Source organism: Phalangium opilio, unplaced genomic scaffold (assembly GCF_054372755.1).
Source record: "Phalangium opilio isolate 3A_F unplaced genomic scaffold, DU_Popi_V2 ptg000017l_1, whole genome shotgun sequence".
NCBI classification, from domain to species: domain Eukaryota; kingdom Metazoa; phylum Arthropoda; class Arachnida; order Opiliones; family Phalangiidae; genus Phalangium; species Phalangium opilio.
In genome coordinates, this window is record NW_028324151.1 from 1,111,518 (window position 1) to 1,135,160 (window position 23,643).

General features: G+C 36.7%; 8 protein-coding genes and 1 long non-coding RNA gene across 11 annotated transcripts; 2 read left to right on the forward strand and 7 right to left on the reverse strand.

The window, feature by feature from the left end:
- Positions 1 to 71: 71 nt before the first annotated feature.
- On the reverse strand, positions 72 to 1,815 carry LOC149702204 (uncharacterized). Its single transcript, XM_089867084.1, has 7 exons — positions 1,756 to 1,815; positions 1,581 to 1,684; positions 1,414 to 1,504; positions 1,188 to 1,352; positions 994 to 1,123; positions 344 to 925; positions 72 to 266 (listed from the first exon to the last, which is right to left on the reverse strand). Exons 1-6 carry the CDS (start codon positions 1,813 to 1,815, stop codon positions 537 to 539), a joined length of 939 nt encoding a protein of 312 aa, XP_089723210.1. The 3' UTR covers positions 72 to 266; positions 344 to 536.
- An 836-nt stretch (positions 1,816 to 2,651) lies between these two features.
- Positions 2,652 to 5,251, reverse strand: LOC149702205 (glucose dehydrogenase [FAD, quinone]-like). The gene is made up of 10 exons (XM_089867085.1): positions 5,164 to 5,251; positions 4,896 to 5,101; positions 4,647 to 4,815; positions 4,456 to 4,587; positions 4,280 to 4,401; positions 4,048 to 4,218; positions 3,681 to 3,983; positions 3,440 to 3,614; positions 3,169 to 3,381; positions 2,652 to 3,138 (listed from the first exon to the last, which is right to left on the reverse strand). Exons 1-10 carry the CDS (start codon positions 5,249 to 5,251, stop codon positions 2,885 to 2,887), a joined length of 1,833 nt encoding a protein of 610 aa, XP_089723211.1. The 3' UTR covers positions 2,652 to 2,884.
- An 85-nt stretch (positions 5,252 to 5,336) lies between these two features.
- LOC149702206 (uncharacterized) lies at positions 5,337 to 7,599 on the reverse strand. The gene is made up of 11 exons (XM_089865765.1): positions 7,288 to 7,599; positions 7,179 to 7,230; positions 6,996 to 7,123; positions 6,830 to 6,915; positions 6,593 to 6,750; positions 6,431 to 6,529; positions 6,150 to 6,258; positions 6,017 to 6,083; positions 5,888 to 5,935; positions 5,738 to 5,822; positions 5,337 to 5,680 (listed from the first exon to the last, which is right to left on the reverse strand). Exons 1-11 carry the CDS (start codon positions 7,578 to 7,580, stop codon positions 5,525 to 5,527), a joined length of 1,281 nt encoding a protein of 426 aa, XP_089721891.1. The 5' UTR covers positions 7,581 to 7,599; the 3' UTR covers positions 5,337 to 5,524.
- A 388-nt stretch (positions 7,600 to 7,987) lies between these two features.
- On the reverse strand, positions 7,988 to 10,984 carry fal (SAM and HD domain containing deoxynucleoside triphosphate triphosphohydrolase falten). The gene is made up of 11 exons (XM_089866000.1): positions 10,824 to 10,984; positions 10,514 to 10,674; positions 10,124 to 10,319; positions 9,927 to 10,055; positions 9,813 to 9,845; positions 9,562 to 9,729; positions 9,405 to 9,496; positions 9,295 to 9,348; positions 8,958 to 9,213; positions 8,808 to 8,900; positions 7,988 to 8,648 (listed from the first exon to the last, which is right to left on the reverse strand). The coding sequence occupies exons 1-11, from the start codon at positions 10,839 to 10,841 to the stop codon at positions 8,409 to 8,411; spliced, it is 1,440 nt and encodes a 479-aa protein (XP_089722126.1). The 5' UTR covers positions 10,842 to 10,984; the 3' UTR covers positions 7,988 to 8,408.
- Positions 10,985 to 10,999: 15 nt separating this feature from the next.
- Positions 11,000 to 13,863, forward strand: Fbxl4 (F box and leucine-rich-repeat gene 4). 3 transcript variants are annotated; one of them, XM_089865996.1, is made up of 13 exons: positions 11,000 to 11,325; positions 11,392 to 11,503; positions 11,641 to 11,851; positions 11,927 to 12,125; positions 12,204 to 12,274; positions 12,353 to 12,422; positions 12,492 to 12,726; positions 12,795 to 12,921; positions 12,997 to 13,098; positions 13,185 to 13,292; positions 13,357 to 13,446; positions 13,516 to 13,620; positions 13,679 to 13,863. In XM_089865996.1, exons 1-13 carry the CDS (start codon positions 11,149 to 11,151, stop codon positions 13,815 to 13,817), a joined length of 1,746 nt encoding a protein of 581 aa, XP_089722122.1. In that variant the 5' UTR covers positions 11,000 to 11,148; the 3' UTR covers positions 13,818 to 13,863. The 3 variants fall into 3 exon arrangements, with proteins under 3 accessions (XP_089722122.1, XP_089722123.1, XP_089722124.1); XM_089865997.1 differs by having other exon boundaries at positions 12,997 to 13,086; XM_089865998.1 differs by having other exon boundaries at positions 11,948 to 12,125.
- Positions 13,864 to 13,865: 2 nt separating this feature from the next.
- On the reverse strand, positions 13,866 to 15,173 carry LOC149702209 (apoptosis regulator R1-like). The gene is made up of 2 exons (XM_089866008.1): positions 14,527 to 15,173; positions 13,866 to 14,455 (listed from the first exon to the last, which is right to left on the reverse strand). Exons 1-2 carry the CDS (start codon positions 14,953 to 14,955, stop codon positions 14,315 to 14,317), a joined length of 570 nt encoding a protein of 189 aa, XP_089722134.1. The 5' UTR covers positions 14,956 to 15,173; the 3' UTR covers positions 13,866 to 14,314.
- A 227-nt stretch (positions 15,174 to 15,400) lies between these two features.
- LOC149702210 (uncharacterized) lies at positions 15,401 to 17,270 on the forward strand. The gene is made up of 3 exons (XM_089866006.1): positions 15,401 to 15,921; positions 15,991 to 16,041; positions 16,441 to 17,270. Exons 1-3 carry the CDS (start codon positions 15,525 to 15,527, stop codon positions 16,596 to 16,598), a joined length of 606 nt encoding a protein of 201 aa, XP_089722132.1. The 5' UTR covers positions 15,401 to 15,524; the 3' UTR covers positions 16,599 to 17,270.
- On the reverse strand, positions 16,802 to 20,664 carry LOC149702211 (sterol O-acyltransferase 1-like). Its single transcript, XM_089865999.1, has 11 exons — positions 20,344 to 20,664; positions 19,661 to 19,735; positions 19,274 to 19,592; positions 18,942 to 19,201; positions 18,746 to 18,873; positions 18,600 to 18,675; positions 18,139 to 18,536; positions 17,979 to 18,077; positions 17,777 to 17,909; positions 17,552 to 17,694; positions 16,802 to 17,460 (listed from the first exon to the last, which is right to left on the reverse strand). The coding sequence occupies exons 2-11, from the start codon at positions 19,731 to 19,733 to the stop codon at positions 17,386 to 17,388; spliced, it is 1,704 nt and encodes a 567-aa protein (XP_089722125.1). The 5' UTR covers positions 19,734 to 19,735; positions 20,344 to 20,664; the 3' UTR covers positions 16,802 to 17,385.
- Positions 20,665 to 21,018: 354 nt separating this feature from the next.
- Positions 21,019 to 23,545, reverse strand: LOC149702212 (uncharacterized). Its single transcript, XR_016381710.1, has 2 exons — positions 21,285 to 23,545; positions 21,019 to 21,217 (listed from the first exon to the last, which is right to left on the reverse strand). It is a non-coding gene; the product is annotated as an uncharacterized LOC149702212 (long non-coding RNA).
- Positions 23,546 to 23,643: the final 98 nt, after the last annotated feature.

Consider the following 23,643-nt stretch of genomic DNA (forward strand, 5'->3'; position numbering starts at 1 on the left):
TAAACGCGTAAAATGTTCTCAAAGATGTCAATAGATTCCTTTCAATATAGCGGCGGTTAAATTACGTTCGTACCGCTTCAAGTACAAATACGAGTGAAGCCATTAGGTGTGAGAGAATAAGCAAGGCGAAAATATTCCGTAAACCGGACATATTAATCAGGTTGAAATGCGAAGTTAAAACGAGACTGTACTTTTCGTGATAATACTCGAACATCAGGTCCTGTTCCCACTTCTTTAAGATTCCCGTTTCTTTATATCGTAATAAACTGAAATAACAATAAGTATTTAATTATTAATATTAATTAAGGGCCTACCAATCAACCTTCGCGCGGAGAGGACGTACGCGTATTTTAAAATCTGGCTTTTCCGGAATCCTTTCCTAAATGGAATCACCGTGGTTTTGGGAAGCAAGTGTTCTTTAACGACGTGGATTTTGTCCAACAAGTTATTTCGTTGCATTTTCATTTTATACGTTCGCGACATGTGATTAAAGGCCAAGTTCTTACGAAGAATTTGTTCAAAAACGTCGTCTTTGTTCAGATAAATATACTCGAAACTATCCCGCATGTAAGACGGCAACGAAGGCGAATTCTGAAAATGAATAAAGGCCTCTTCAGACGATACAACTTTTGATTCAACTGATAAATGAATACTTTTAGTAATTCCCCTTCTACTGATCCAAAAACGGCCCCAGTCCGATAGTGTCCATCCAGGATTCCTTGTTTTAATTGCTCCATGGTATCGATAAAGGGTTCTTTGGTGAAAACGTTATTCTTAGCTGTCAATGTGGTTCCGTATATAATGACGCAAGTATTCAATAACAAAATCTGGAATCCCCGTAAACATCGGCTCAAATCTCTTCTACGCGCATTGGACAAGGCTAATATTGATTTATTTAACGTTTGCTCTATTTTAATTAATTTGTCTGAAATATTTTAACCGTGATTAAAGAAATACGACCTGGAAATTATTAATTAAGAATATTGTAATTACTAGATTTAATTATTAAGTTTATGAAACCACAAGTTTCTAACAGACTCCGTCGGACTTGATTCGGGTTCATTTGTAAAATTCGAATTGATAAATAAAATACGAGATAAGCTAAACCCAACAAAATCCAAACCTGTAATTCACATTTAATAAATTTAAATGATTTATTGTTAATTATGTAAATCAACGACGCTAACTTCTTTTTGAAATGGATCAAGATAAAAGAATTTGCTTTGTTGATTGGAGACTTCCGGTTTCCGTATGAAAAAAGCGAAGGAATCTTCAAGGTAAGTAATTGAAAAATCAACGGCTTTCAGTCTGTCACTTGTAGCGGTAATTGTGTCTATGGCCAAATCTGATTCCTGTTGATATACGAAACAAATATACAGCCAATCTTCTTGAAAACACAAGCAAGATAATTACATTTCTGTACAACATTCCGATATCGCCAGTCCACGAATCATTCTTTAATTTGCGACCATATTCCATTTCTCTGGGAGCCATAACGACGTACCTAACACCGTAACACAAATCAATAAACGCCTAAAGAAAAATATCTCAAAACAAACAAGAGTCTGTGAAAAATTCACCGGCAATTAATAGCTCGAACCAACGCTTTGAATAACTCAAAGTCGTAATCTTTTACAGAATTCGGTTTCTTATAACTAAGATCAAAATCTTTCGGCCAATCATGCTAAAATTTAATCGAAAATAATTAATAATTTTAAATATCACAGCGACGAAGAAGAAACTTGATTTATTTACTTGCGTAACGAAACGGACAACCGCGGGATCATCTTGACCAATAGAGATATTGTAATTCATCTTGATAGAGCAGCGTTTATTGAACTGATTTGTTAGTATCCTCGTAAATACACCGTCGTCTTACGCGTTAACTAATAAACTAAAAGAAGCCTAACGAGGGCTGAATACGCGGTTACACTTCGTGAGTCGCGGTATCGTGACTTCATTCACTATTCCAATTGTTTGCTCCGTCGGCTCTATTGAGCCCAGTTTCGAGTTAATTTCGCCATTAAAATACGTTATTTTATTCATAAAGCGGTGCCCGTAAATAATGAACGACCGACCACAAGCAGAACTTATCAAGAGTTGTTATGAAAATACCTGAAAAAAATGCAATGCACGCTAAGGCTATATCTTACAAGACGCTAGACTTTTCTACAATAAATACTTTCTCGACAAATAATATTTATGGATTTGAGATTTACAGGAAATGAATAAACTCCCCGTTTAATGTCTGTCAAGTTGTGTGCCGCGATTTCCGATCAATAATAGCAATAGAATAAATAGCTCTTCAAATAATAAACCTAAGGCTACTCAAAAAAAGGTTAAGGGACAATAGGTTAGCGAAGAACACGTGCAATTTCTTTATCGATGACGCGACTTAACCCTTTATTTCAAAGATCCTTTTAAAGCTTTTAAGCTGGCTGTTCTTCGAATACTTGATGTTTTTCTTATTGAAACACGCAAAGGGCGTTTGGTACGGCAAGGGGCTAAGAACCATTAGAATTCGGGCGAAACGTCTTGTTAGCGACGTGCTTTGTGTATATATATTAGTTGCCATTGAACATATTTTCAATCGATGTCCAGTCTTGTCATAGAAGAAAAAGCGACATTTCAAACTAATGTGATTGAAAGATTTGGACCTATATTCTACGATATTGATTTTATAATTTGTATAAGTAAAATACTTGTACCGAATAAATATTATTATAATTATTATTATTTTCTGTTACACGTAAAACGCTCGAAAAATACGTCTATAAAACCCATACTTAGCAATTGATCATAGCAATTTATGAAACCTCTTCCGAACTTTCTTTAATTACAAATATGTTAATGTCCAACAACAATTACTTTCAGATTCATTACGCTAATTATACCACAATTTCGCGAATGCGGGTTTGGATTTCGAACGTGTGTAACTTCTCAAATTTTCCTTAAATTTCTGCTGGCGTTCGTTTCGTTGTTTCTTGATAATATCAGCGGCTTTTTCGGCAATCGCAATAGTAGGAGCGTTGGTATTTGCGGAGACTATCGTCGGCATGACCGAGGCGTCAACGACCCTCAAGTTTCGAATTTCTTTCACTCTGAAGGGACATAATGAATCCATTCTGTAGAGTCTAGAGCAAGTGTCAAAACGCGCTTACTTTAAACTCGTATCAACAACCGTTGTTGGGTCATCAAGTTTCCCCATTTTGCAAGTTCCAACGGCGTGATACCCTGGAATGGTCAGAGTTCTGGCTAAACACTCGAAATAATCATCGCTGGCTAATTTAAAGTGATCGCAACCAGGAACCGGACCGATCAAAGTCGGTTTTACACTGGCCAAGGTTTTACTCTCGGCAATTTTCTTGATTGTTTTCATAGCTACAGTGTAAGTACAATGTTTCTCTTTTTGTTGAACATTTATTGTTGAAACTCTTACCGTAAACCAGCACCTTGATATCGTCAGGGTCGGTAAGGTAGTTCGTGCGAATAATGGGCAAATCATTGATATCCGATGTCTTTAACGTTAAATTTCCTCTTGATTTTGGATGAAGCAGCGTTGGAATCAACGTGAAACCCGTGGTATTCAAGTGTTGAAGATAAAACAGAATGAGCTGTATTGGAAAAACGTATGATATCATTCAAAACAGCATTTAAAACTCAGTCACATAAATGTGTACCTCCGCGTTGAAAAATGTTTGAGGTCCTGTTATCGAGGATTGAAAAAACATTTGTAGATCGTTGTAGTCGCCCGGAGTTGTTTCGTAAGGAGATTTTACGTAACCGAGTACTTCGGCCAATAACGGAGATGACGGTAAGTCAATCAGTGTTTCGTGTTCGAATATCTCAGGTAGTACATTTAAACGAATCAGTTCTAACATCGTCGGCATTCTGGCTGCCCCTTGAACTATGTAACTATTTCCAAGTAAAGCAACGTGATCGTGGAGATTTTGTCCAACAGGAAGATCCTCGACCACTTTAATCTAGGTCGGAAATTTCTATGAAATCTCTTTTCCTGATTTCGACGAGAGAATTTATTGCTAATACTTTTAATTTTTCCAAGTGACTCTTCGGTCCAATTCCGGACAACATTAATATCTGGGGTGACCTTATCGTTCCTGCACTAAGAATAACCTCTCTACTACCTCGCGCGTGGAATGTTCGCTCATTTTTCGTGAAAAATACGCCTTGAGCAACTTTACCGCTGGAAATGTCTATCTTTACGAGAAATAACGAATTTGTTTAGGCAACTTCCCAATGAACTGTACATTCTTTTTACTTTTGTAACTAAAGCGCCCGTAATAACATGTAGGTTCGACCTTGAATAGGCAGGTTGTAAATAGGCTTTTTCGGTACTGCAACGATAGCCATCTCGAATTGTCGCCTGTACTATGCTGAAACCTGATAATAAACCTCGTCAATTTTCATGGAAAAACCATAAATTTTCAAACGAACCTCCTTGAACCCTTCCATTGTAATCCAGTAAAGGAAAACCGCTTTCGTTCACAGCCAACAAGTACTCGTCTCTAAGTTGACTCGCGTAATTTGGCAGAGAAACTGTCAAAGGGCCTTCCTCACCACGGTACTCTTAAAATAAGACAATGAATGAGATCAATTCGGAATACCACTTTTCATTTCATCATTACCTTCATCAAAGAATAAGCTTTCCATATCAATTCCTTCGGCTTTTTTATAATATGGTAGAACGCCGTCGTATCCCCACCCTTCAGCGCCATTTTTTCCCCATAAATCGTAGTCGACGCGACTTCCACGCGAGTAAAACATACCGTTTATTTGACTGCTTCCCCCGAGTGTCTTACCCGAGGTATAAATACACGTCTTTCTATAACAAAATATTCGAGACAACACGAGTCGAAAGACAGAAGTATTTATACCCACTCTCTGGAGCCGAGGCAACTGGAATTTGTTGGTACAATCGGATAGGTCCAAGTCATACCCGGCCCAAAGCCAAACGTTAATGCTTTGGCTGGTATGTTGGAGGCGTCAGGCGGGTACTCACCGGCTTCAAGAAGTAAAACATCAACAGAACTATCCTCGCTTAACCTACTGGCAAGTGTTGCTCCGGCTGATCCCGCTCCAACTACAATATCGTACGGTATATTTATGTCTAGCAACAAGTAGGGGTCACTAATTGACACGTACCAATTATATAATCGTACGATTCTTTAAAGGAACCATTTTCAGTCAAAATGGAAAGCATCTTCAGAAGCGAGAGCGTTTGCAAAATCATATTAAAGCTTTTGAAAGACTTATTCTGTCTCTAATGAGAACGAGACTTCACTGATTCTAATTTGTTTTCATTGGTGGAACGCGAATTGCTAATAAGGTGATTTTTAGAAATCAAATAGTAATTTGACGTTCAACTTTGGCCAGATTAATTATGGCATTAAATATTTTTAATTGATAAAAGGGCAACCATTCTACAATATTCTTTACAGTCTAAACTCTAATATATCATACATTCGATTACAGTTATTAATGTTTATCCCATTTGGCTTTAAAATTAACGTTTCGTACGCTTGTCGTACTCCGTGATATAACATCCAACTTTCCTCCTCGAGTAGCAAACAATAGTCGCGAAAAGTTCGAACAATTGAGGGACGCACACTCCGAGCCAGATTCCCAGAAATCCACCAATGTAGCTAAACACTTCCACAAACTGCGTGAGAGTATCGATACTTGAGTACTTTGAATCCTTTAGAGTAACTAAACCAACCTGTATTTGAGGTTTGTGAATAAACGTAACTTCGACGCACCCTCTCAATTCCATGTATATAATGATTTTATTATAACTATCTTTGCTGTGGATAAAATAAACGCGTTTATTGCTATTTCGAATGACCTTATCATTAATATTCCCAATTACTTTCTATTTGCGAATATTTTGGCTATTGTAAAGTCGTAGTAATTAGTCCTATCGAAGAATAAAAGTATTTCAAAGTTTTCTTCGCTAATTAATTAACAACTAAACTTAATCCGGCGAAAGGATTCTTACACGCAAGCTTGGGGACAAGATGATAAACAGTTTGAGCGAATTTCGTTCACACGCCGAAGACATTTCTCTGTAAAACCATTATCGGTACAAAATTTCGACTACAAAACAGTCGTGGGTTCAACTCGTTACGTACCAGTCTGATTTTGGGAGCAATTGGGAAAACCGATGAACGAAGTGATTGGTTTAGGAATGCAACCGCATAAGGTCGTTAGATTCTTCCACATACAATCGTATAAACAGGGCTAACGTTTGTCAAGGACATTTTTAGACCATTGTTAATTTCGAAATTAGGTTTTTAAAACATTTATTGTAACGCGCAACGCGGGAATACTGTTGAACATTGCAACCCAAGAACTGTTCCCCAGTAAAATCAACTTCCCTGACCCCGAGTTAGATGGTATTATCAAAACTCACGTCTTGTCCCATGTTCCGAAAAGTATCGTGTTTATTACGAGCTTCGTTGTATTCAAAACATTTTGTTTTGTAGGGTGGAGGAAGTCGCTTTACGATTGTCTAAGAAACGAATCAATCTTAAGCGTTATCGAGTTTAACAATTGACGTGACATTTTAAAATACTTTTTGAAAATTGGCCTTGTAACCGTCACCGACGGCAACGAAGTAAGTTCGAAGCGACCGAGTGGGAACTTTTTGGGTACTGTGTATAAATATGTCCACGCCTAAAATGTTTTTTCCTTGTCTTTCCGAGAAGAGGCAGTTGATTTCGTATGAAAATTCTAAAGTTTAATAGAGAGTTATTTACATACTCTTGGCGTAGGTTAGTTCTCGTTTAACAAAATGTGGTAATATATGTACCAGCAAAATCCTCTTTTATTTCACGAATTGGTTTCCATTCGCTATTTAAAACTACACACATATGGAATCCGTTGTAAAGCCAAAACCTGTTCAATTATATATATAAATAAAAATGCTACTAATTAAGAATTCGGTTATTAAATGTTACGAAATGGCAATTATTTACCAAGGACAAGTAGTCTTATTCAAAGAAACTTTCGTATTGTTGCCGTAGTTGTAAAAACAGTTGGATATCATGGGAATTTGATCTTTTCTGGCGTTTACGAATTCCGCGGCTTCGTCAACTTCAACGTGCTAAACGAGTTATTAATCTTTAAAGCCAGCTAAAAACCGTTTCAAATTGTCTTACAGACGTGCCGCAGTATTTCCCAGTTTCGTTACACACCATCGCTCCAACAATCCTCAAATTTTAAACGACAAAAATGAACGCTAACTCGATTACAAATAATTTAACTTACCTTTGATTGTAGCAAATGGTACTTGCTGGTATAGTTGGTATATCGTTTATAGCAACTTCAGCGTCGACCGAAGTCGAGTACTGAAAGTAAGTGGCTAAATACAAGAATATTTGATAGACGCATATAACGGTGCAAACGCCGTACGCCAGATATTTCAATTTATTGCTCGATAATACCCCCACCATATTTGGTGGTGACCTTTGCTTACGCGAACTACGACCATCCTTAAAGCGTTTAATGTTACTATTTCTAGGTGAAGTACTCGTAAATCTACGGGCCTCTTCGAAATACATGATTGAAACCGCTAAGTTTTACCCCAAAATGAGAGTAACGTCAACGTACGTTATCTCTACACGCGGCGTAATACAGTCAAGGGCCGAGTGCTGACGAAGTCGCGTCTGATTCTAGAAATACGTCGAAAGCGACTTGACTCACCTTGACATTTTATTGAGAAGAAAACTATGGCGTACGGATACCACGTACTAAATCCAGCGCAAAAGAAAATAGTTGGCAAACAATTCAAAGTGAAATTCTCACATTGTTTCGATCAATACGTGTTCCCATTAACGAAAGAATTGAATTGATTTAAAGGCGTGTCGTAAGTGAATTTGCGAAACACGTTTTGTAAATTTGAAATACTTGTTGAGTATTCCAGATAGGGTAAGTAAGTAAGTACAAGACTACGTCCATGTTTGAAAGGTTTTTGGTTCAAGTTAATCGTTTTATTGTTTCATTTTCAAGGGAAATGTTTTTTTCCCCATATACAATGTAGCGAAAAAACAAGAACTCTACATGTTTTATTTTTCAAATACCCGAAAAAAACCAAAAAAAAAAAAAATTTGTCACAACTTTTTAAATTATATCACTCAATATAGCTCATTTGAACATAGTGACTTTGTTTGGAGGGAAATCACACATTTATCACGGGTTAACACTTTAACCCCTTTAAAACAGTAAACTTTTATCAAATGTAATAATGACTATTTAAAACAATGTTCTTATCACCCTATCGTATTATGTTTTAATTGTACCATAAAAAATGAGCGTCAAATCTTAAATAAGATTAAAGAAGAAAAATAACGTAAAAATGGAAAGGCAAGAAATGAGGTTTTGTTTTTGAACTAAGTTTCGGAACGGAGTTCCTTCTTAAACTCCTCGAAACAATGTCGTAAAAGACATTTCATCTTTTCATCGCAGTTTCTTCCAAATACTCTAATTTCAATTTTTTGGAATGAAATTGGAAGATCCAAACTCATTTCTTCGGGGTTGTACTTTTTTCCTTCGTTTATATTGTTTTTTGAGTAGAAATAAACGAAATTCAACGGATTCTTCTCGCATTTACCATAGTGGTATTTCGTTACCTGTAAGACATCAAAAGTCGATGCTTTTCTCGAGCTATGATCGGTTTGAGTTCAAGTTTTAAGTATCAATGGATACGGGACAATTTGGGCTATTAAACCCTCGAAGGATTTAGGCCTAAGTATTCCCGGTATAAAGTTACGGCGAATTGCGTTTCTTACCTGAACAAAAATACGTTCTCTTAACACTTCGCTTGAAATGTTATCAACCGCGGATTGCGGGAAATGCTTTAGAATACTGTCTTTTGATTCTTCCTACACGTAAATACGATGCAATTTACAGACATTCCTTCGATAAATTACGCTAATTACCTCAGTGTATAGTTTCTTAACAACCACTTTCCCAATCCATTGAAATTCATCCGTAAATGTTCTCCCACATTTGAATGATTTGAGCAATCTTTTAGCTTCGCGTTCCTCCGAAGTTAACCCGTTCAAGTTTAAAATGGCGGCAAGAACGCTACTTTCGGTTAAATAACAATATTTCTCCATTTTCTCAAGAAATTCGGGGTCAGACTTGTTTGTGGTGGCGACGTCCATACACCATTGCCACAAGTCACCAGCCTCTCTAAGAATTAAGGAAATTGCCAAATTGCCAATCGCGATTCTTAACTTGAGTTAACGATCGATTAAAATGGCGGGAGCTTACAATTCTGGACAGATTTTCAGATTTCTACAAGACAAAGCTAGCGACTCGCAAAAGCTGCGAAGAAATGAAGTGTAATAGTTGGCAGCCATGCAATAAGACAATGTACGTACATTGATTCGATTAATTTGGCAACTCTGTGCGCGTAAACCGTTTCGTAAAGTCGATTTCTCGTTCGAAACATGTTTAAAATACTGCTATCTTCCTAGAAATATTAAGCCTTATTTAAAGACGTCGTCTCACGGACGAAACGATCTATTTGAAGCTAACCTTCTCGCGAAAACAGATCTGAAGCGAACCATCAACCCGGATTACTCTAGCGCAGCAAATTAGTCTTTCATAAGCGAAAGTAATTTGATTAATGCCGCAAAAATAAGCGTCTCTTAAAAAATAGTCCCATTTATCCACGTCAAGACCCGAACCATCGTTATTTATGATCTGAATAGATTGTTTTAATTTTCATTTAGGCTAAATAATTAAAGTTTCTCTTTATGCCAACAGACAAATTAGTAAAAATTTACTTGAAAGAGAAACGCCCTATCTTCGTTACCCGTCTATAACAAAATATTTCGCTTCAGAATTTTAATATCCGCACCTTCAAGCGCATCAAACATATTAAATAACAAATAATATACCATGTTTCCGCAAATCATATTCTTAATCATTTCAATATGTTCTCGTGTCAAATTGTATTTCGCGAATTCATCCTCTAGTTCGTTAACTTTAATTAAATATTCGAACATGGTCAAAGAAACATCTTCGTGCTGATTAAATTATAAAACGTTTGTTGGTAAGGTCAGTTTGGAATCAACTAAGACGCGTTTGGACTCACTTTCCAAACTGTTCCATTCCCTCGCCTTGCCCCTTCCAATTTCATGAACAGTTCCCACGAATGGGAAAAGGGGGCGTGTCCTAAATCGTGGCAAAGACCAGCGATTTCTAAGCATAGTATCTCTTCCGAGGTGATATTCAGTTCGGGTTGACTAGATCGCAGGTGTTTCGTAAAAACTCCGGCGATGTAGGAAACTCTAAAATATCATGTTTTCCGCGGTCTTATAAAAAACTGATATCACGTTCGGAATTACCGCCTAAATTACTATGCATAATTTAAAAGCCAAAACTACGGGGCTTATTTTCATTCACAAAAATTTGTGGAATTAGATTTAAGTATTCAAATTAAGCTTTAATGTCGCGGGAAAGAGCTATAAAATGATAAACATACCCCAAGGAATGTGAAAACCTGGTATGAGTAGCGCCAGGAAATACATAATCACAAAAACCCAACTGTAGGATGTAGCACAAACGTTGAAATTGCGGAGTATCAATGATTTTGTTGCATAGAGGATGAATGGTCATGTGATTGTGAATTGGATCACAAATGGTCTAAAAAAATATTTAAAGATGATGGACATATTCCCCCCCCCCCCCCAGTTTGTCAAATAGGCATTCAAATGAAAAAAAATTCCTTAAACATTAATATGTTTAAAACTTATATACACCACGTCTATTAAAATAAATATAATTAGGCTTACTCTTTGGCTTGTCTCCATATTATTCTTCAAGAATATTAGTAGTAAAAGGTATTTGATAATTTAAGTTAACTTTGAAATACTCAAACACACATGTCAACACGGAACCCACGTGGATTTGACCTACACTCGATTCTCGAAGCATATCCGTATAAGCATAGCCTCAAGCAGACGACAACGCGTTAGAGAGCCATTCCCAAACCATGGATGAAGAATTCATCCGCCAGAAGATTGGATGCTGCTCCTAGTATAGCCTAGACTTCTTCCATGTATTTATACCGTAATGTTTCTAACTATAAAAGATGACTAATTAAATGTATTTCAAACGATGGCATCACGTTCTCCGGGAAGTTTATCAATAATTCAATACGCTTCGGAAGTATTAGGGTTTAGCTCTCAGTACGGTAGTGGCGCGGAAAATGTCATCTCCTATTCTTCCTTAAATCTGATTGGAAGACCAACCGTTTATCCCGCCTATGGAGACTCGATGCAAGCATTTTCATTCGTAAGCAAACGCACGTGCTTTCTTTATTGTCATTGACGGATTGTTTAATTAATTCTAAATTTAAAGAGGAATTACGGTCACTGGCAAAACAAATCGCCTTTCAATAGATTGCCAACGCATTGTTTACAAAATTGCCCAAAAATTTCGGGAAAATATATTCAAAATCAAGATTTTGTTGGTAAACACGTTATTAAAGGGACTGGCAATGGGACAAAAAGGGGGCGGGGCTTGTTCCCGTTATCTTGCGTGTCCCTTTATTATTAAACTGAAAATATTAAGTTAAATTTAACTTTATTTTACATTATTATACATCAGAATTGAAGTATGAAATCAAAGTTTACCCATACGAAGTTAACATTTACGAAACTTATAACCCTGGAGCTTTAAATGTCATTTATGCTTTTGACGAAATTAGTTTAAAATGGCTTCTTTTATGGAAGAGACCCGAAAAAGAAAACTACTCGTCTCTTTTGGAAGAGTCGAGAATATTTTCCCCTTCTTTAAAAAAACGAAACTTTAAAACAAAGTATATAAAATTAATAAATTATTGTAATTAAACTTGATATTTAAAAAAAAAAAACACATGGGTACTTAATTTTAGTCGACTCCTTCTTGAGTTTAGTCAAGCGGAATTGGATTACTATTATCAAATTGACGCTGTCGCTTTAGTCGGTTCCATTTTTTATAACCTGACCTCAGTGACCTGCACCGATTCCTACCAGCAACATGACACATTGCCCAAAAACGGCGCTCATTATGACAATGTCACCGTCAGCGAAAACATTTTCCTTAAACTCCCAGTTAGTAGTTAGACTATAAAATTATAATTTAAGCATTAGCGGTTTCAATTTTAAAAATTGTCGTACGATTAATTTCAGTACGAAATACGACATAAAATTTTCACGTACCTCGATTTGGTTTCCCTTTGTAGAGCGGCTATGGTTTGTCGGTAATTTAATAACTATAGCTGAGTCTTCAAAATTATCTAATTTATATAATTTTGCGGTACAATTACCATACCCATTAGGTCTTTTAAAAATTTGTCTTACGACAGTACACTCTACAAGAATCTAAATCTTCAGCCTTATTGTACAAAGGTCAGGCGATTTCAAAGGGAGTATCAATAGTTGATAGTTAACGTTAACGAAAACTAATTCGCTATACAGATAACCGACTCCGCGTTACATTTTATGAACGAACGTTTGGATTTCACTTATCATTTGAGCTGGTTAAATTTATCTTGGTGCCGTAATGTAACGCGGCGTGGTTTTAATTCCTTCATTGAACGTGGCATTTCGATCAATCCTCATTCCGTCCTGTCGTCTTTACGACTATCGTGTTGTTTATTTATAACCGACAACGCGTTGACGTTCATTTGTCAAGAGCTCGTCAATTTGCAAGGCAAACGAGTCTTATAGTTTTAGTCGTAGTTTTTGAATACTCTTTTTTCAAATATTTCACCATTGCAGAACTAAACATTTCGGGCTGCGTTAAAATAGAAGAAGCCTTCGAAAAAATTTCCGTCTTAAATAAATTGGAGATACTTTCGTTATCAGAAACTTTAATTACCGATTCGCCCTTAATAGAAATTTTAAGGTGAAATATTATTCGTTGTTCGAACAATTTAAACGTACGCGAACAAAAGTACATTTTCTTTAACTATTATAATAGGAATTGCAACAATCTGAAACATTTATCACTGGCAAATTGCCGCGATTTAACATCCATTGATGACGTCTTATTGGTTTTGGAACATAATTGGTGCGCGTTAACGTAAACTCTTTTGTTCGAACATTCCTCAAGTGCTCTTTGACACAATTAGATTGATTTAAATTCGTTTAATACTTAATTGTTTGTAGTGGTCTAATTACGTTAGATTTATGGCGAGGAGTTAGTCTCAGTACGGATGGTCTTACACGGATCGCCACTACGTGTTGCAATTTAGAAGATTTGAATATTGGCTGGTGGTAATTAAATTAATTAGTTTAAAGTAATCAAATCAAATCAAAATAAACATCGAGTCTTAATTAGTTTCAGAGTCGAATGCGGCACTGGTTGTTTACAAAACCTTATAACAAAATGCGGTGTCAAATTAAGGAAACTCATTCTAACGTCATTAAGGTTAAAACGTTTAATAAAACGTAAACCCGAGCTTAAATTAATTATTTTTGTTTTAATTAACGTTAATAGGTCATTAAGGGATGATGATTTATGGCTTATATCAAAATTCTGTCCGTATTTGGAAGAACTCGACGTCTCGGGCTCGAGAGAAATTACCGAGAATCCAATTGAAGAGTAAGACAAAACACGTCTTAAAACTAATTAAAATGTTAATCGCGATTTTCGTCTGTAGGATTTTAAATAACTGTCGAGTTCTGTGCCTTTTGGATGTTTCGTATTCGCACGAAATAACGTCTGGTAAAGTCTCAGAATGGAGATATAATTTCCCGTTAGTAAAAATTAAACAATGTAGACGTAATATGATAAGTTAAAATATTCCTAAGTGTATGTAAATTAATAAAGAAACAATTTGTATGAGATTTTGGTTATTTATAAATTTTTAATTGGAAAAAAATTACTGGTACATCACTTTGACGGTACAAAAAACAAATTTGGTTTCTTTACCACATTTACAGGATTTTAAAGTGAGATCGAGTTATATACATCTTTGGTATACCAGTAATAGACTTATACGATGATGTCCAGCGTAATGTCCCCTCTCTATACTCAAAAGGGGGGGGGGGGCTGACATTACACGCTAAATTACACATTGATAGGTTTTTGATAGTTTTATAAAAAAAATAGCTCATAGCGAAATCGCTCGCTCGCCTTTATTAGCCACGTTTTCATTATTTTTCCGTTAAAAAAAAAACGTCAAACGATAGTACAACTTTAGAAAGACTATTTAATATACTTTTCTCGAAAGAACTTCTCTTTTTTTAAAAAAACTGGTCCCTTTTTCGGGTCTTCTTTAGCTACTACGTTTTAGTCAGTTTTGTAAAAGTAGCGCTCGCAAAGTCAATATTCCAAGTGCACCAGCTGCCAAACCACAAACAAGATTTTTCAGTCTCGGCCAAGGATTATCTCTGAAATCCATGTTACGACCGCGTTCGTACGCGACAATGCCCATCTAAAAAGCGCCTTATAATTATTACGTACGTCATATTTTCTTAACGAGAGGAAAGTATTTATTATAATTACCCAATCTCCGTGATCTCTCATCCAAGGTCTCAAATAAGTTTCGATATAAGTTGTCACCCAATCCGAAAGTGGTTCTATTAAATCAATCCAAGTTCTTCTAGCGTAAGCTACGGCTAATTCCCCCGCAAACACGAATAAGGCAACAATGTGCGACCATTTGACACCCTCCGAAAACAGTTCCGATGCCACGGTAATAAAATCCGATTTCGCGTTTGTTTCATCGCGCGAAACTCTTAATTCTCCGATCATAAGTTCAAAACTGTCCGAAAATTGGGCTCTGAACTGGTTACAAAGGGTCCACAAGGAGACGGACACTTCGTAATTGGACCTGACGTCCGTATTTATGTTTAAAGAGCCTTCTGGAAGGTCGATGCCACTCACGCGCAACTTACGTTTTAGAAAATTGTTCACGATAGTTTTGGTTTCCATTTCTTGAAATTCCGCTTAATCCGCGTTAAAATACGATTATAAACATGGCTAACTAAATAATAAACTTGAATTAAAACGAGTAAAATAAAGTTTACGAAAGGTTTCGAGAAATTACGATTGATTTCAAAACATTTTACACTTATGGCGATGGTGGCCTTGACATTTTTTCGATAGGGCGTAACGGAGTGACGTGTTAGGCACTCGCGCTTGCTTTGAATTCCGGGAAACAGAGTCAATACGGGCCGAGTGAAAATTTCCACTTACCACTAGGAATATTACTCCTAGGTGGCAATGAGAAATTCAAAAAGGCAAATAATATTACGACACGTTATTCGCTTACGAAATTGTTTTCTACTTTAAACTATGTTGGAGGAGGAACCTTTTAGATTAGTTGATAATTATATTTAAATATACGAAAAAATTATTTGAAAAAATTATTACGGTAGCAGACTGTTAAGCAGACGATAAGACTGTAAGGTTGACAACTTGAAACATTGTTTCAGTTTCCGTAGGACGCCATTGCCAAACAGACGTGAAACAACCAAATTTAAGCGAGACTACTAATTATTATGGATCAACGCGAAGCTGCTTCTCAAAGGATGACCTTATCAGTATCACCATTAGCATTGGTCGTAGACCATAATGACGCTACGAACGCGTCAAATGGAAATGGAGTAGCCGGCAGAAAGCCTAAATGCGCGAGGTGCAAGAATCATAATATAAGCGTGGCGGTAAAAGGGCACAAAAGATATTGCAAATACAGAGATTGCACATGCATAAATTGCAAGCTCATTGTTGAGCGCCAGCGGGTAATGGCTGCTCAAGTGGCTCTTCGTCGGGCGCAAGCCCAGGACGAGGCGCTTGAGCAGCAGTTGAGTAGTGACGATTTGTCGTCACCACCCGCTGGCGTTGTTGAAAATCCTATAAGTACCGTCGCGAGAGCTTCGGCATTCAATAGCGCTGTTGGTGAGTAAATCGCGATGATTTGATTATCACCATGTTGTCAACATTATAATTGGAAACTTAATGAAATAGCCCCGGATCAAGAAGTTACCGTTTCCGCATTCCGGAGCGCAAATTGCAATGGTAAGTACTAATAGTCGCCTATTACCACGAACCCGTTGGCGACCACGTTGGAAGTCGTCAGTTCAGGCATAGCCCACTCGATCACGCGCTCGACGACGCAAACCGCTGACGCTATAGCGTGATCGAGTGTGCTATGGTTCAGGCCATAAAATTTAGACTATCAATACTGAGGTCACAGTCCCCGTAGCTCCTCCCCTCTCAGTATCACTGTTATAGTCTGCTACCACGAACTTCCTCGTGACGTCACACCCTCCTATCCCTTCTGTTTTGGCGACCATATTGGAAGTCGTCAGTTCAGGCCATACCAATATTGACGTGACGTGACGTCACGTCCCCCCTGCCCTCTCAGAACCAAGATGGGGTTCAAAATTTTCAAATAACTTTATTAACATACCCCAGAACGCGACCTGGAGCAATTTTTAAAGTCAGTAGAAGGACTGGATTACTCAACCGAGGAGCTGATCCTTTCTTTACAATTCGCGTTGCTAAAAGCGAACGACTTCAATGTTGGAGAAACCTTCAAGAAGGTTGAGAAGGCATTGAGGTCCCTTAACTAAAGGACCGTAAAGGTCATCCTTATCAACGAAAATTGCAACTTGCAATTACAATTAAAAAAAAAGTTAATGTTTGCGTGATGCTAAATATTACTTATTTTGTTTGCTTATTGAACAATAAAATTATCCTCTATTATACACTAAGAGGAAAACATGTGACCAACCAAATTTGACAACGTGTTCAACTCTTATTATAAGAGTCTAAATTAGTATATTTGTTCGTTTTTTAATATTTGTTACAATTGGGGTTAAAAAATAAAATTTATTTAAAAAAAAAGATTCATTTAAGTATTTACTATTTAGTTATCAAAATTACATTTAATTATTGTTAGTTAATATTAATCTCTTTAATTTTTTTTTTTGGTATTTAAAACTAGCTGGGATTGGTTATGGTATGAACATTTTGTAAAAGTATATATAAAAAAATGGCGGTTCTGTTTGCGTCATAAATACACTTTGTAATCCAAAATGGCGGTTCTGTTTGCGTCACAAATACACTTTGTAATCCAAAATGGCGGTTCTGTTTGTGTCATAAATACACTTTGTAATCCAAAATGGCGGTTCTGTTTTTATGAGTGTCAACTCGCAATAGCATAAATACACGTTGTAATCCAAATAATTAATTACTGTATTCGAAAATAATGGCTTATCAATAAACTAAATGTTGCGGTTTAATTACTTTCTCGTGTGACCTAAAACGTTAATTTACTAATGGGAACGGCGTTAATTGTCATTACTTAAGGGTAGTACAGTCTGTAGGAAAATAACTTATGCCTAATTAACTTTAACTTTACTCTGGTTTAATCTCTTCGGGACGATAACAAACCCACGATCTTGGCACAAAAAAGTCAAGAACAGCCGATTCCTAAATAACAATTACCCAAAAACCAAAAGTAATTATTAATTACGACGATTAGTTTTCATTAAATACGTTAATTACGTAATTAATTCCTTACGTAATACTGCGGACAATTAGTTCTGGCGTAGATTTCGGTACAATAAACGGTCATGAATATTCCGGGTCCAATAAACATACTAACCCAAAAGAATATATTCCAAAAACGGGATTTTCGTTTATCCGTTAAAAATACGAAGAAAACTAAAAGATTTAATTGTAACGCGTAATCGTTACCTTTTTTGGTTAAACTTCAGACCTAAAAATTTATTTATTCAAAACTTACTTCCCATTCCTAAAAATAAGACTAACATTATCGGGTAAAAGTAACTAAACATTAAAGAAACGATATATTCGTGAACGATAGCGGAGAAGACAAAAACCAAAACCATCGGAATTCGCCTGTTTGGTTTAAATATCTGCCAGAAAGATTTAAATTTAACGAAACTGAGTAGGTAATTAACTTAATTTACTTATTAACTAATTACCCTATATATATCCCTGTAAAGGTAAGTATACAACCAATCATGGACAACGATATTCCAAGTTCTATAGTAATTAGCGTAGGTAGTGGAATTCCACCAATCCTATCGAAGGAACGTTAGTTTTAACTGACGTTCCACCGTTTTGAGGACGTTTTTAACTTACCTTATAGAACATTCTGTCCCCAAATCTGAGCATCTCGGCGAAGGCGTTCATCCACGCGTGTAAAATCAGGAAAAAGTTGATAATCAAGACGAGAGTTCCAGGCATCATGCAACCAAAAATGGACAGCAAGTATCCTTTATAGGACATGGGATCGTGGCCAAATCGTTGGAAGACGGGAACGCAGTAACGTTGGAATAAGTAATACGTGTAAAATAAGCAGGCCACGACTTGCACGAAGTTACTGGTGACGTAACGCCATCTTATCGGACCTTCTATGCGAGGGTAACTGTCCCTGTAAACCAAAGTGGGCGCGAAAAGAAAATACAAGAAGCAACTGAAACTGGGACAGGGACTTTCTGTTTCAGTCGATTTTTCTTCCGCAACTTTGGAATTGTTACCTAATTAAATATTTATTAGTTAATTAATTTATAGCGATCATTCCCACGTATTTAAGGGATTACTTTTCGAGGACCAATAAGCTTTAGCCCTCGGAACGTTTGATCGTACGAACGCGTAAGATTTCATGACAAGACGAATCTAAATTTTAAAATTTAGATTAATTTAAGTTAGCGAGCAGGCAATTAATCGTTAGTAGGCAATTAAGTACCTGCTCGCATAGTATAATTGCCGATGACGCGGGCGGCATACTTTCTACCAATACAATTTTGGCTGGGATTATAAACATGAATAAAATGTACGCGACCAAAAGGCTTATGAAGACCGTATCGGTCACTTCTGTTTGAATTAAATAAAAATTAGACGTAATGTCTCCTCGAAAGTCGCCAATCAGTGTTCCGAATTACTTTGTGAACAAATGGACTTTCTATTGTAAGCCCAGAAATGAAAGGCGGGGAAGACCAAAAGTATGACGGATAGTTTCATGCAAATCCACGTCATGATAACAATTTGCAATTTTCCAAATGCAAATTGAATCATGTGAAAATCGAGATTAAATTTGCCCGTTTCTAAAAGATCGTACAGGAATGTTTGTAGGAATAAAACCACCAACATGGCGACGAATATGTGATAAATTGTTCTGATGTGACTGATTTCAAAAAGTTCGCTGTAGTTTTAAAATTAAACAAATATTTTTATCGTACAAGCTCCCATCTGGAATTGAATACGACCACCTTACGTCAATAGAGACTCTCTTATTACAAATTCCTTCTCAGGGAGTTCATCATCGGGTCCTTTTTTAGTTTTTTTCGACTGAGCGGCCATCTTTGATTCGGAAGAATCCGAGTCGTAAGTAGAACTCGTGAAAGATTTCGATTTCAGGCCTTGCAATTCCTGATTAATTTCGTTGGTAAAGTCGCTCAAGTGTTTGTCTAAACTTTCAAGCGTTTTTTGACGCAATTCCTCAATGCGCTCTTTCGCGACCGATATGGGAATGTCATTGTCTTTAGAGTCATCTTGCGTTAGACCAATTTCTTTAATTAAGGAATGCGTATTTCCTAGGCGAAGCCAATGGTAGACACACTTTATCGCAAACCATTTTTATCAAAAATAATGGTCAATTTACCATTTCCTGAATGGCTTCTATCGGGAAATCTATTTCTTAGATTTTCCTGACCAAGTTCGGGTGAATTAGACATATCTGAAGGGATTACGAGTGAATTCACTTATTAACTACCAAAATGGACGATGGACGATAAGCAGTCTCTCAGGTGTATTATCAACGCGCGAAATAACAATTTCATATTATCGTAAATAGTACAAACGAACTTTTGTTATAAAAGGTAAATTTTACAATCTTAAATACTGATATTTCATTTTTTATATAATAGCAACTTGATAAAAAAGAAAAATTAGTTACACTGTATTTATTTAGAGATAAAAATAATGCCGTATCTTTACTTAACGGAGGTCTAAAATTACTAGCCAAAATATCAGAGTGTTGACAATACGATAAGACATACATTAATTCTTAATGCACATGGAAATATGGAGACGACAGAGGGTTGTGGCTTAACAAGGGCTTCTAACATTACCCTCAAAATGGCGGACCGTTTTACAGAATGGAAGGAAAGTGGGGGAAGACGCCCGATTGGCTTAGGCTGTGCCTGACGTTTTAATAGGGGATATCTTCACCCCCTTTGCCCATTCGCTAAAATCCTCGGATAATTAGCATAATATTAGACCACACTATATTCTAATCAAGCCACTTTTATTCCAAATAGTGATAACTAACAACAAAACACTTACCTTCTCGAAACGATAGAGCCCTTTTTACCAGGAACTCGCCTGTCTTGAATGACTAAGTACAGAAGCACTAGTGCACTACAGGGCACTCTGATGTAATATACCAACGTTCTTAATTTAAGACATAGATAAGAATTGACTAACCACCCCGAATCTCAAAAACTGATAAAGATTATCTAGATACCGTGTTCAAAAATAAAATTGCGTAAAAGCCTAACGGGGGAGAAAAACATGCCTTCGTTAAAAATAACACGTCTTATTGCACTGACATTTCGACAAAAACTGACATTGACACCGAAATTTCCAAGAATTTGTAGCAGACGTTAATTTCCAATAAACTGTGGAATTATTCTTTACTTTTTTATGTCGGCTCTGCTACAAGAATTTATGAATCGTCCATTCTCGCTTGCCGCGGGAAATTCAAATTATTTATCTTGTAATTTTCCTGAAAATTTGCTTATTTTTGACACGCTTTTAGTAGTCAAACAATGTTGAAGTAATTATAGCGTGAAAGCCTTCGCTTTGATGAAACTTTCTAATTAATGGCGTCTTAAAATAATGAACTTCTGTATGATATTAAATTTTTCAACGTAACCTTAGACAAGGCACTACAGAGACAGGGATATCCCGGAGCCTACAATAGTAGTCTACAGTTAGGTTGAATAAAAACGCAGCCAAATGGGTCCCCTTGTTTAACATTTTATTTTTCCCATTAAAAATTGTATTGAAACTTCCAATACATCAATTGGTACATAAAGTAGCAAATACTGTTACCGGTATCACGCAAAAAAATTAATCACAAATACAAAAGTACAATTAATAGGACTTCTTCTTAGCTTTGAAGGTTATTTTTTGGCATTTATCAGATCATTTACGACTGCGGACAGACATAAATGACAATCAATTAGCTAACTAGTACCGGAGCGGCTTCTTAATTAGAGTACCTTATTTTAGCGATGTCTTTTCGCTGTCAGGATCCGGTGTATCGCGGCTAAGCCTATCCCCTATTTTCGGGCATGGCTTTTAGCCTGTGCTGATTCAATTTCTCCATCTTTTCGATCAAGTAGGCTTCCCATTCTTCTTTACTGTATACCAGCTTCTTAAACTTATCGAAACACGTCAAAGGAATGTCCAAATGATCGTCGCTATCTCGCGAAACTAGTCTCTTTTCATTCAAAGAAGAATTGTCCTGATTTTTGTTGTCTTCTGCCAAATTAACATCCTGAAACGCGCCGCTACCTCCGGCAGAGGCGGCCATGTTGACGGCGCTGCTGGATCAATAAAGCTGTGCAGTGTAGTCTCGTTTTATTCCCACGATAAACCGCTAGGCGCCCAAAAACCCCAAGCAAGCAAGCACCGTTATACTCTCTCTTTTTTAATACAGATGTACATAACAGTCTGATAACAGAATGACACGCACCTGGGGAGCCGCACTTTCAAATTTTCACCGTAAAAGCGCGACGCGACTTAATTGCTTAGAAATAAATTTCAATCAGAATTTGATATTGCGTTTCGTTCGAGACAGTTCCCAGCAAACGTCCCATCCCAGCGTTCTTGTGGAAACGCTATAAATAGAAGAATCTTACGGAGATCTTGGGCTATTAATAAGCTCTTGTTTATGTTGGTAGTGGAGGCAGATGGATTTGGTTTCTTTCATTTCGTGGTTTTTTTTTTGTAGAGACTGACGTTCAAAGAAATTCGGAACTAAATTTTTAGTTTTTTAACACTTCCCGATAGTAAGATGAACCTGTATTAATGTATTTAGTCCCACTTCTAGAGGGAAAAAATGTATTTCACGATAACTTGGTCCCACTTTAAGATTAGAACAATCCTTATCTACCTAAATTAATATACGGATTATAGAGACGATAGTTTTATTGTTAGAGAAGATGGTTAAATTTTCTGTGGCATTCCTTGATGATTTCTCAACTCAAATTTACGCACCTTTCATCTCAAATCGCTGCCGAAAATATTATATTTCCTTACGTGAACGTAGAAAGACATTGATCATGTATTTATTTATTTTTTAAAGTTTTAATTGGGGTATTATATTGAGTACTTATAACATTTATGAAACTAGGCCTAACACTACACCCTTTCAGTGTAATCCACATAGACGAAATTCCTGGCGGGTCTGTGAGAAGTCTTGCCTTGACTAGAGTCATGTAGCTAATGTTTCGTTTGGTTGAGTTTTAATAAAGAAATTCTTTCACGACTAACCCCGCCTAAGTTAAGGGCGTGCGTAGTGGCGACTGCCTTTGTCAAAGCCAAGAAATTAGCCTTTTGAAGAAGTCGTTAAAGGGAGTTGGGTTATGCCGAAATGGATATAACCAAACATTTCTTCTACACGCTCCACCTGGCATTGCGTAAATCCGTGAAAAATGGAGAAAAAATCATAACAGCTGAGAGTACATAATTAGTCTACAGTTGCGTTGGGAATTTGAGATACAGTCATTAACAGAAAAAAAGTGTAGGCCTATATAATTTTAAATGAGTTTTCACTCTGGACACTTTGGAGAGCCAGAATTCTGGCTCTATAAAAAATAGTTGGAAATTCTTCGAGTATGTCATAGCCACAGTTATTTCCTTCCCAACGACACTTAATGCTTGGCGTTACAATAATAGGGATCCAAGTAATTAAGTCAAATGTTCATAAACAAAGACTTATTTACGTAACACCCTCTATCTCTGGTTTTATAAGATATACGGGGATGTCCTTTGAGTATGTTATAGCCGTATTTCTCCACTTTCCAACGGTACTAAATACTTGGGGTTTCAACAATCAGGGCCCGAGTATTTAAGTCAAATGTTCATAAACGTCCTCTCCATAGGATTAACATGGGCTTACTTACTCAACACCTTTTAACTCTGGTTCTATAAGACCTTTGAAAGATCCCTTAATTTCTCTAATACTACCTACAAACGTTGGGTGTTTGAGTTTACAATGTGGTCAAAATACTTTAACATATAAGTCGAAGAAAGCTCGGGTCAACGAGGTCACGCGGAAAATATTTTCCCTGAATTTCCAAAAATATTGTATTAACTCGATCGCACCTGCGTGAACCAATTCTCTCAAAAGTTGATAAATGAACACGTTGATCGTAATGTTCGATCTAGATAGAGAGACCCATTTCCGTGGCACCAATTCTATCGATACCTACACGAAAAATACCATGTTCAATAATAAACAGCGTCCTCGTAATACACTTTCCGAGCTAGGGTCGTCAACCGGCCCTGTTGTTGGGCTTACGGTTCGTTCAGGCACATTTAACATAACGCTACTTCTAAAGTGACAACTGGTAA

Coding starts and splice junctions, on each gene's coding strand:
- LOC149702204 (XM_089867084.1), bottom strand. CDS start 1,815: ATGAATTACAATATCTCTATTGGTCAAGATGATCCCGCGGTTGTCCGT. Junction 1,505..1,580: donor GTTCGAGCTATTAATTGCCG/GTGAATTTTTCA, acceptor TTACGGTGTTAG/GTACGTCGTTATGGCTCCCA. Junction 1,353..1,413: donor TCGGAATGTTGTACAGAAAT/GTAATTATCTTG, acceptor GTATATCAACAG/GAATCAGATTTGGCCATAGA.
- LOC149702205 (XM_089867085.1), bottom strand. CDS start 5,251: ATGATTTTGCAAACGCTCTCGCTTCTGAAGATGCTTTCCATTTTGACT. Junction 5,102..5,163: donor ATCGTACGATTATATAATTG/GTACGTGTCAAT, acceptor ACGATATTGTAG/TTGGAGCGGGATCAGCCGGA. Junction 3,139..3,168: donor AACAACGGTTGTTGATACGA/GTTTAAAGTAAG, acceptor TTGACACTTGCT/CTAGACTCTACAGAATGGAT.
- LOC149702206 (XM_089865765.1), bottom strand. CDS start 7,580: ATGTATTTCGAAGAGGCCCGTAGATTTACGAGTACTTCACCTAGAAAT. Junction 7,124..7,178: donor GGAAATACTGCGGCACGTCT/GTAAGACAATTT, acceptor TAACTCGTTTAG/CACGTTGAAGTTGACGAAGC. Junction 6,084..6,149: donor TTGCTCCCAAAATCAGACTG/GTACGTAACGAG, acceptor ATGGTTTTACAG/AGAAATGTCTTCGGCGTGTG.
- fal (XM_089866000.1), bottom strand. Junction 9,846..9,926: donor ATATGATTTGCGGAAACATG/GTATATTATTTG, acceptor ATTTTGTTATAG/ACGGGTAACGAAGATAGGGC. Junction 8,649..8,807: donor GAGAACGTATTTTTGTTCAG/GTAAGAAACGCA, acceptor GATGTCTTACAG/GTAACGAAATACCACTATGG.
- Fbxl4 (XM_089865996.1), top strand. CDS start 11,149: ATGGCATCACGTTCTCCGGGAAGTTTATCAATAATTCAATACGCTTCG. Junction 12,275..12,352: donor AGAGCGGCTATGGTTTGTCG/GTAATTTAATAA, acceptor CATACCCATTAG/GTCTTTTAAAAATTTGTCTT. Junction 12,423..12,491: donor TTCAGCCTTATTGTACAAAG/GTCAGGCGATTT, acceptor TTCGCTATACAG/ATAACCGACTCCGCGTTACA.
- LOC149702209 (XM_089866008.1), bottom strand. CDS start 14,955: ATGGAAACCAAAACTATCGTGAACAATTTTCTAAAACGTAAGTTGCGC. Junction 14,456..14,526: donor TGAGAGATCACGGAGATTGG/GTAATTATAATA, acceptor GGCGCTTTTTAG/ATGGGCATTGTCGCGTACGA.
- LOC149702210 (XM_089866006.1), top strand. CDS start 15,525: ATGGATCAACGCGAAGCTGCTTCTCAAAGGATGACCTTATCAGTATCA. Junction 15,922..15,990: donor GGCATTCAATAGCGCTGTTG/GTGAGTAAATCG, acceptor TTAATGAAATAG/CCCCGGATCAAGAAGTTACC. Junction 16,042..16,440: donor CCGGAGCGCAAATTGCAATG/GTAAGTACTAAT, acceptor AACATACCCCAG/AACGCGACCTGGAGCAATTT.
- LOC149702211 (XM_089865999.1), bottom strand. CDS start 19,733: ATGTCTAATTCACCCGAACTTGGTCAGGAAAATCTAAGAAATAGATTT. Junction 19,593..19,660: donor TAGAAGCCATTCAGGAAATG/GTAAATTGACCA, acceptor GGCTTCGCCTAG/GAAATACGCATTCCTTAATT. Junction 19,202..19,273: donor ATAAGAGAGTCTCTATTGAC/GTAAGGTGGTCG, acceptor TTAAAACTACAG/CGAACTTTTTGAAATCAGTC.